Below are 11029 nucleotides of genomic sequence, written 5' to 3'. Positions count from 1 at the left end.
AATAAAATATAAATATAGTATTTAATTATATTAAATAAATATTGTAAAAAATTTTGTATATTTGTAACGTCCAAGTCCAGGATAATGTCATAGGTATAACCTATTTACACCCATATATAAAAATATTATTACTTATAGTATCTAAGAGAAAAATATTTAAATTACTTTAAATTCTCTTTCACGAAACTGGTGTCTTTATGAATAAATACTATAATATAATAATATATATATGTATATATAAAGAAAAAATGACATTACTTGTTCTTTAAACCATTGAATTAGTATTAGTCTTTAAAAAAAAATTGTTCCATTACAACAACAAGCAGCATTAAGTATTATTTTTTTTATTGCGTCGGGGTCTACAAAATTATGGCAAGGGAATTCTTAACTGGGAGGATTGGATATATATTAAGTTAAGCATATATATAAATTTACAGCATTTATATAACTCTATAGGTGGGTTTCAACAACACATAGTAAAAAGACCTTTTAAATATGTACGAGTATTTATTGCACTACCCCGATTAACCCCATCATCTCTAACATTTACACATAATCTCTTCTCTTTTAATAGTCGAGAATTTGAATTTTCTTAAGACTCAGACTGCGTGGCTTTCTGGGTTTCAGATAACCATAAATGGATTCCATGTCACTAATGTCAAGACGGCTAACTCTTTGATGTTGATGTTGCGGTTGTTGTTGTTGCAGTATGTGTTTTGCCTGAGTCGCCTTGTCAGTGTTTGTTTTAGCTGTCGTTGCCTGGGCAGTTACTGTGGTATTCATAGTCGTTTTATTTGATGGGTTCGTAGTGGGGGCTGTTGTAATTTGCTTGTTTTTTTCGTTGATATTCAAATTATTATTTTTGTTTTTATTATTGTTATTGTTGTCAGATTTATTTTTTTGTTGCTGCGAGTTTGCTTCTAAGGTTTTCATTTTTGTTCCCGAACATATATTACTAATGAAACTTTTCTTTTGCTCTTTGACATTCTTATTTGGTTCTTTAAAGGATTCAGCGCGTTTTCCACGCCAACATGGAGCTGGCAATAATGGCTTTGAGCTCTTTGAATCATTACTCTTTTGAGTCGTCATTGTCGAATTAGCAGTCCGTTGTTCATTTGATTTTAGATTCGTGCTAAACTTTGCGCTAGCATAAGTGCCATCCGAATCAATAGAGTTTCGGACTCTGTCATATATATTCGCAGCTGAAGGAACTTTGGTTATACGTTTCCGTCCTCCATACATGTACGCAATTTCTTCGTTTGGCTGTTCAGTGAAACAACTTTCTGTAGAATGTGATTTGTTGCGTGTGGTCAAGAGTGCAGTGCCATTTCTTTTCACATTTTTGTTTGAATTGCTCAACTCCTGTGGTGGTTGTGGTGGCGCTGGTGAACGTAATTGTCTGAGTTTAGTTTTATCTAAGTATATGTCACTTAAACTGAGTTCTTCATTCCTGCGATTGCCATAAATAAACTCGCCATTATGCTTTACATCGTGATCCTTGTAGGTATGTTCCTTCAGCGTTGGTTTTGTAAAGCGACGTGCGTAGGTTACATCATCCTCAAAATCCATATTCAAGTCAAAGTCAAAGTCTTCATCGTAGCTGCAACTTTGTTCGTTGCCATAGTAAGCATAGTTTTTACTATAATCATAATCATCGTCAAAGCCACTGCGATCTAGTTCGGATATATCGCTTTCACTGCACCACTTAACTAGCCCCTTAGGCGGTGGCGCTTCATTCAAGCTACCGCTTAACAGATGATGTTGACGTAGTTGCTGTTGACTAAGACTACGTGGAGGTCGAGCTGGTGTGACTGCACCAAAAAGTGGTGCCAATGTATAGCAACTAACACAGTTACAATTTACTTGCTTATGGCTAGTGCGTGGGCGACTGGGCGGTGAGAGCGGGGGCTGTTGCTGTGTACGTCTACAGCTACGACTATGATGCCGATGGTGTTGTCGATATTGTATTTGTTTGGGTAAATGTGCATGTGTTGTTGCTTGTGCATTTATATGTCCATTAGTTCGTCCATGTCCGTGCATAGAGTCCGCGATAGTTTGATTGTACGCGTGGTCCACGTGATAGGTCGGTGTTATTGAATTATAAATACCTAAAGCGCCATTATTGTCGAAATTGCGTGATGGCCACATCTGGTGATGGTGATGATGTGCTGCTACTGGATGATGTACTGCATGTGCTGCTGCTACTGCCATCATTTGTTGCTGTTGTATGTGGTGTGGATGCATATGTGGTGGAGTTGGTGCATGCATTGGCATGTGCATCATCGAAGTCTTCTTTTGTGAGAGTGTGCTCATGGCATTATTGCTACCGTTGTTGCTGCTGCTGTTCAAAGGATGTCCATCTTTGTGGTCTTTGGCCGATTTTGAAGATTTAACGAAATTTGGTACTCGTGCACGTAAGCCACAATAGTAAGGATCATCTGAAAGCAATGACGATTAATTATGCTTAATAAATATATAAGTATACTTATAATTATATAAGTAAGTATATATATTGAAAAATTTCTAAAGAGATTAAAAATATGTTGGCATATATATTTAATACATTTTTTTGGTGATATATATATCACATTAATGTTATAATAATTTTGGCTTACCATATTTTTTATTATCTTTTCCTTTATCTGATTTGCCACGAGATAATTTGATTCTACTTTCCACATCAATATCATCATAGTCCGGCTAAGAAAAGAAACATGGTTCAGATAAAAATTATTTATTACAAATATGTTATATTAAATTAATGTTATTAATTATTTCAACTGCTGGAATACTCGTATTAGTCAAGATTTTCATTTAAACAGCAAAGGAAACAATGAAGAAACTTTAGAAGAAACTATAGCAAATTATTAATCTGAACACTCTTTCGAACTACTTGAGGGACTAGCTCGGAAAATATGAATAAGAAGGTTACTTCTTGTTAGATATGTGCCGTAAGCCCCTCCTCCCCGATATCTGATGCTTTACTTCGATAAGAGGTAATCAGGTGCTTCCATAACCTTGGTTTTTATGATATTGGTTATAGAATCTACAAATAATTGGATAATTACCGCAATAACAGGGTAAGATGAGTGAGGGGGACTCATCTTCCTTTTCTCTATACTGCGTTTATGCTTTGTAGCTTATATAAAACTATACTTGTAAGTACTAAGTCTATTTATCTCAACTTTCAAGTCTAATTACTGCAACAAACTTTTATCCACTGCTCTCTGGGACAGTGGTGGAAACATTTCCCATTCATTCCTAAGAGGTGATTTTAGTGAGTTTCATAAAAACTCACTAAAATTTTCACTAAAAATTTTCCTGATAGTTGCATTAGGATTAATATGGACTTTTGTAATTACTTCCAATGAGATGTAAAACAAATATATTTAGTATATACCTATATAAATAAATAAACGAACTAGTTGCTGATTTACTTTCCAAACATAACCTTTAAACCATCTTCCAATGGTGCATTTATACCTTTTCCGAAAAGTAAGATATGAAAACTGTTTTTATTCAAATATACTATAATATATTCATAATAAATTATTGTTAACATGAATCAAGTCAAAGGTCATTATCTTTTTTATTTCTCAGCGATTTTATTAAAAAGCTTGCACGTATCGTTGGAACACATGTTTTGCAATTGATTTCATATTTATTGGAGTACAAGTGTTTTGATAGTTTGTCTGCTTCATCAACAATTCTTGGTGGAAATGTTTCTTCGCTGTGGACTTCAAACACTCTATGTTAAAACTGTTTTTTTAACGTTTTCTTGTGTATATATTATTTATTTCATTGTTAATACTTGTTGTTGTAGCAAAAACCATCAACATTTTTGAATATTAATTGCACGCGATTCGATTACAATTATTTTTTTAATAAATTCTTATGAGTTCAAGAAATACTAGTTTCCACACAAGTGGATTGCATGCTTATCGTTCTTCACATATGTACAAATACTCGGCTTCAGTAATAAGAGACCAAATCACCTCCAATCTTAATTTATGAATTTTTATTCGATCGAAATCGATTTCAATTCAGTATTAATTGATTACTTAATGCTTAATGGGTTTTGTGAATTTTATCGACGGGTTGCATTATGCGAAAGATTATCTTCAGTATGAAGTTTCCATTTTAAATAAGTTTATATATGCAAGTAAAGCTTTAAAATGCAATGAAGTAATATATTAGGTTCACAATGAAGAATATGGGCTTATAAATATTAATAATTAATAATAAATATCTTATTATATGTAGTTTTAAAAACACAATTATATTTTGTTGTTATTTATAAATTCACAGAAAAGGGATTAAAGCATAATATCTGAAAATTCACTTGTGGGTCAAAACCCTACCTAATTTTACTTCTAGATTTGCCCACAAATGGCAAGTAATATGTTAGATTAGGTTGGACTAGCGGCCTTGTTTCCAAAGCCCACTTGAACTCAAATAATTGCTCATTATAGTACCACAGGATTAGCGTTAGTACATACGCCAAATAGCACAACTCCTTTATTAGGTAAAAATGAAAAGCTATAGTAGGGTTAATCTATAATTGTTTAATAAAAACAGGTTTGTACTACTAATACATTGTTTGTTAATCAAATGAAGGTGGTAACAAATATATGTCTATATATATGTCTATAACAAAATTTTCAATAATGCAAAACGTTAAATTATGAATTAAATAAATAACTATAAAATATATAATCTCAAAATATATAAATAAATGAAAAAAGTTAATGATAAATAATCAAAAAAAAAATAAGTACTAAATAAATAATACATAATATATGTGTAATAAATAAATGAATGAATTTAAGTTAAATAAACAAACACAAAATTCATGAATATATAATAATTATAAAAAAATAATAAAAAATTAAAAATACACATAAAATAAATAGATAAATAAGTGAATGAATGAATGAGTAAATAATGAATTATGAAGGAAGAAATAATAAATAGACGAATAAATAATAAATGGATCAAAAAAATAATAAATTAAAAAATGTGTATATAATAAATAAATAAATTAATAAATTTAGCTTAAATAAATAAATGAGAAATGCATACGCTTATAACATAAAAAAAATATTAAAAATACGTAAGAAATAATAAATAAATGAATAATAATGAATAATAAAATAAATGAATGAGTAAATAAATTAAATAAATAAATAATTGATATAAACGAAATAATGACAAAGGAAGCAATAATAAATAGATGAGTAATAGCGTGAATAAAAAATAAATAAAAAATACACATGTAATAAGTAGATAAATGAATGAATGAATATGTAATAAATTAATAAATGAAAAATGTTTATAAACACATAAGTAAAAGATTAAATAAAAACAAAACAATATACGTATAATAATAGTGAGTTGATAAATTTAATTGATAAACGATAGGTTTATGTTCCAATTAGAAAAAAAGCCTATAGAAGGTGGGTTGCGTCAGGCCGAAACCCGGTAACGGGTTTTTATGGCCAAATAAGTAAGTAAGTAAGTAATAGGAGGTGGCTTGATATTCCATATTTATCGAGTGTATCTTTATATGTACTATGTATTGTTAGTTGCCGTATATAGTACCATTATTCGGTACTTTGTTATAATATACATAATAGACAAAATTGTTTAAAACTATCTAACGAAATTATTTTTTTATAGAAAATTAATAAAAAATTGTTATATAGTTTAAATATAAAGCAATTACATACCTTTGGAATCAAATCATGTGAGTATATATTATCCCTTGGTGGTAGTTTTGGTGGCTTTTCACTGCGTTTGTGTGCCAGTTGTTGAGTCTGTAGCAATAGTTGCTCGCGTGTAGCTGCAACATGTCCACCAGTGCTGCCATTGCTGTTGCCATTTAATTGCATAGTGCCGATGCTACTGGAATTATTGCTGTTGCCATTTACAATGCTACCATTAACTGACTGTTGGTGGCTATTATTTCCACTACCACCGAAACCAGAACTGCCTGAACTGCCACCGCTTGCATTTCCAGCTACGCTGTATGGATCCTCATCTGGTATTGGAATTCGTGGACGATTTTTGATATCAACCATCATAGGACGTTGTACTTGAAATAAAGAATATAAAATGAAAAAAAATTATTTACTTTTCATGAAGAAAATATAAATCGAAGAGTTGTATTTTTTAAGTCGTATATATTAGATTAGGTCTGTGCAGACCAGACAAGATCGCCGGCTAATACAAATCACTGAATAGAGAGCCATAAAAATAAATATATGTCGTTATAATTTTTTCGGTGAAAAATAAAAATGTGGCGATAATGTTAAATTTAGTTTTACTATATCTTCATTAATTTATCTTTTACAATTCTATTAATATCAACATTATTAATATTAGTTGTTGCCATACGACAAACGAGATTTTTAAACATGAAATGTACAGAAATATATATTAAAGTCTTTGCTAATGCAACATTATTAATTCATTTATTACTATTAATACCATAGTTTAGGTTAGGTTAAGTTATACCGGCGATCCATATGGGATTCACTTAGGCCTATTGACCCATTTTGTTACCGTGGAAAATGTTGGGTTTACAACCACCTAGATTTATACCACTAAAATAAAATAATATAATTTTACCAAAATATAACAAAGAAAAATTTGCCTAATTGTGGTAGATTACAAAATTATCGGGGGCCGCATAACTCATGTGGGCCGTGCTTGGACAGCAGCGTATTGGCGCATTTGAAATGTATTTTTTTTTTAAATATTTGTTATACTTTGTAATGCATATTTTATTATTAAATATTTTTCAGTTTTTATAATTTTTTTATATTAGCAACAAGTTTTCTAATTAATTACACAGACGTTCATCAACAATACACATACGTCAATTATCAACTTCAACACATAATTTTGATAAAAGCATAAAACCTATGAAAAAACCTTGAACTGCTTTAAACACAAAGCCAGATTGAAGCGGCCAGTAAAATAAAATAATAATAATAAAAAAAAATAATTAAATCTCAAAATGAAATCTCAAATTTGCAATTCGTGTGCATCATGCATATTCAACTTGATTCAACTTGATTCATTGCGATTCAACGCGAGGTTTTGCTTGCATGCACTTGGTACGCTTCTGTTACTTTTCATTGCTTACCTGGTGGCATTTTGCTCTTCAGCATGTCCATAGCTACCACATTTACAATGAGCACCCATATGGGGCACTCCAAAATGTCATTCTCAGACTTGACAAAGGCCACTGCCGAAAGGCATTGAGTCTCTAAGCGACGACGATCAGGATAAGCGCGTCGGAGTTCACGAATAACGTTCGACTGGAATTTTTTCATGTCGAATAACTATTCAAAAAAATAGAGAATAAAATTTATTGTTAATACGAGTTTTATTAAAAAATAGGTTTATTGGTTATAAAAAAATTAAAAATAACTATAAAAACAATTAAAAAAATTATAAAGACTTTATTTATTGCTGTTAATAAATCTTAGAGATGTTCTTGACTCTTACCTTGACTATTTTTTCACTTTCTAATGCTTGATTTGGCAACTTTAAGATATCAGCACCAATTGAAGTCTCTTCACTTGCATTGCTGGCGGTACTTTTGACGTACACATTACTTTTGGCATAGCGACGGACAAGTATATTGCCGGCATCATCCATTTTTATTTTGACACCCTGAAAATGGATAAGAAAATTAAAAACATAAATTAGATAAGAAATATAGATTCAATAAGTAGAATCGATTTTTTAACAGTAGTGAATTACAACAACAAAAATTTCTTATTATTTATGAATTATTTGAATTTTTGAAACCTGTTCAGCTAAATTTCAATAAATTAACTAACATTTTTTGTCTTTTTTTTTTCTATTCGAACCCTTCTAATTTAAAAAAAAAAATACGTTCTTTGTCATCATAAGAAGCGTAGGTTTCGGAAAAAATAAATAACATTATAAAATAATTTAATTTCTTGATAAGGTTTTGATTCCCTACGTACTTAAATAGGGACTTCACTATATTAGGACTATAATATGAAGTCATATCATTTAAATCAAATTTTGGCATCTAAAAAAAGAGTACTTTAAAAAAATACATAAATTAGTACGATTCGATAAAGTTACGAGGTGATTATATATTGACAGTGCACTTTAAGAATCGAACTTTTTTAATGAGAATGTTTTTTTTGATAACTTGTCTTAAGAATGTACCATTCAAAGTATTATCCATCGGAAGATTTTTCTATCTTTCTTCCATTTTATGAACTCCTTCTAAAATGACCAGTCATCTATTGAAGTCAGAAATAAATAGAGGTAATTTTAAATACCATGGATAGAAATGTATTATACTCCAAGGAGGTAATTTGGCATTGAATAAAATTGGTGATAGTCTGAAGAGACGAGGTTTAGGCTATACAGAGACAGAAGTGGAACTTTCTATTCTCTATTAACGCGATGGTTTTTAACATGTACAGCAGTATGTGGATTTGTGTTTTCCTGACGAAATAAAACGAATTCGTCTCTAGTTATATATTTGAGTCTTTTTTCAGTCAAAGCTCCGTTAAACCAAATCAATTGCTTTCTATATAGCTGTTTCGTAATAGGTTCAACAGTTTTTAACAGCTCATAGTGGACGATAACATACTACATTTTTTCTATACATTTTTAATGTTTTTTCATTTTGATACAAAACTTTTTGTATAACATCATTTAAGACATAGCATAGTCTTTGTCCGTCTTTCGGCATTCTTCGACGTCTTGCTTTGTAACGCACTCAAGTTTCCTGATTTTGGTTAAATCTTATTTAGGTTACCACTTGAAAATTTTTGATTTAGTCACAGCTAACGGTTCTATGAGTTTTTTTTGCACGTGAATCTCTGTTTTTCATTCATCAATTTAATTTAAATTTAATATGTATTCTTTAACATATCACATTTTACAATTTTTTGATATATAAGATATAAGTCATGATAATTTATAATTTAGGTAGTTCTCCCTGATTTTGAAGGGGACAACAAATTCGAAGCAAGAGAGTTCATATGAATTTGTCTTCGTTCTTCGTTCATCAGTTCTTTAATGTTTGAAATTAATTTTTGGTCTATCAAGTAAAAAATTTTTGATTGCTTGGCTTATTTTTTGATGACCTAATCACTACTTAGAAACCATTGAAACCACTCAATATATTTTCGTTACACTTTCGTCATCATAAACTTATACTGGCAAATAATGGGTAATGTAGCAAAAAGGTAACCCATTAAAACTTTCCGCACGTCATGGTATATTTAGCCAATTTTTTTAACAAAAAATCAGTATGTTTTATGATATATTAAGACATAATAATCCTTATTACTGAACTTTACAGCTGTTAAGTACAATTTCTCAATGACTTATATACAACTGTGGTATTCAGCACAGTTGCACCTATCTTAGTTCAACAAATTCGAGTTTGTGAATAGGTAGTGGTTATGATAGGATATGATAGAATACTTCGAGTCTTAGCATTTCAGGTCGTTAGGTTATATTGTTCGATAATTCTTGACGCAAATATGTTTGCGAATAATCTTTATGGTCCATGTGGAGATACTGACATATCGATATCGATTGTTCTTGAGGCAAATATGGTTGCGAATAATTTTTTTGGTCCATCTAGAGAACTGACATGTAATTGTTGCTGTCGATGAATTAATTATGGCATCAAAACCGAAAAAGTAAAAGTCTGGTCTCATACCTAAAAAGAACTTTATTGCTTAGAAAGAAGTAGGTATAATTTGACTTCTAATACCAAAGTATTATAATTTTATTTAACTTATGGCAAGATTATTTAATTATAGTCTTTTGCAATTGTTTTCTAAGACTTTATCTGGACTTCTACATTACCGCTATAAGGTAATGACAATTAGAAAGAAAGGTTATAAAGGACACCTTACAGTTTTCATAAAGGAGTACTTCTTCAAGTGTTTAATCCAGTTTATAAAGTTTTTCCCCCCTTAATGATCATTGTCACGATTAAACTGTTAACATTAAAGTATGAATTTTTAATTTTATGCTAAAATTATCTAATTCTTGAGGATCGTTTTTTTTAAATGTTGTTTAAAATGTCAACCACAAAATGAAGATTTTTCGTTATTGTCAGAAGTAATCAATATAGTTATTGAATTGTCAACTAAAAACTATTTATGGAAAATTCGTAAAGATTTCTAACTCAAATCAATATATTCTTTCAATATTCAGTAATTTATTTTTCTTTCGCATAATCACATTTGCACGTAAAGTTCGTTTGGAAAAAATCTAATCTCGCCTGTTGGCTCCGATTTAGCAATCTTAAATAAAATGTAGACACGAAAAGTTGAACTTAAATTTGAAGCAGATAAAAAGGTGCGACTATTTGATAAACTGTAATTTTGCAAAACTCAACTTTAATGTTAACGAAATATTCACACTTTAATTATTGGCTTTAAAGGTATTAGATACATCGGAGGTAATCAAGTGTCACAATCGAAGAAATATAAGTTTTGAGTTCAACGGGCAGCAACCTAACTGCACTGAGACAGACGTGGCAAGATACTTGTTTCGTGGAAAATTAATTTATTTTATTTATTGGCTTTATTATAAAATAATGTAAGTTCAATAGAAAATAAAATGTATCTAAAAAAATAAAAAATAAAAAATGGTTAGAATATTTTAAACTGTGCTCTTATCAGATTCATTTTTTGTAGTTAATAAAATTGTATGCAAATCATTTTATTCAAACGGCAGCAATACGATTTTCTTCTAAAATTTTTACTACGAAATTCTTTAGATCTGAAGTAGGTGTGATATATACCCTCAAGTCGGTGTAGTTATGTCAGAGGAGTGTAAGGTGAGTACAGCCACAAATTTTGTAATTGACTTTCGTGATTTACAAGCGACATAACTCATATTCCACATTTGCCTTGTGGGAATTTTCGGACATTATAGACAATCCAATGCTAGACTCTTGAGTTGTAAGTAAGTAAGTTCGTAAGTAAGTAGGTAAGTAAGTAAGTAA

The 11029-nt window shown here is 30.3% G+C and overlaps 1 protein-coding gene across 1 annotated transcript in view; it reads right to left on the bottom strand.

Annotated features, from left to right (window-relative positions):
• Positions 1-312: 312 nt before the first annotated feature.
• LOC119674659 (nuclear transcription factor Y subunit gamma-like) overlaps positions 313-11029 on the bottom strand; it is a 17723-nt gene continuing 7006 nt past the window's right edge. The window contains exons 2-6 of the mRNA XM_038085808.1: positions 7516-7683; positions 7151-7349; positions 5730-6094; positions 2616-2700; positions 313-2438 (exon numbers count right to left, since the gene is read on the bottom strand). Of these exons, the coding sequence (XP_037941736.1) occupies positions 568-2438; positions 2616-2700; positions 5730-6094; positions 7151-7349; positions 7516-7683 (2688 nt within the window). The 3' untranslated portion in view covers positions 313-567. The remainder of the gene's footprint in view (positions 2439-2615; positions 2701-5729; positions 6095-7150; positions 7350-7515; positions 7684-11029) is intronic.

The sequence above is a fragment of the Teleopsis dalmanni genome, chromosome 2 (assembly GCF_002237135.1).
Source record: "Teleopsis dalmanni isolate 2A chromosome 2, ASM223713v2, whole genome shotgun sequence".
Lineage (NCBI taxonomy): Eukaryota > Metazoa > Arthropoda > Insecta > Diptera > Diopsidae > Teleopsis > Teleopsis dalmanni.
The sequence above is the reverse complement of the archived record's forward strand: the minus strand, read 5'-3'. Positions and strand labels throughout refer to the sequence as shown.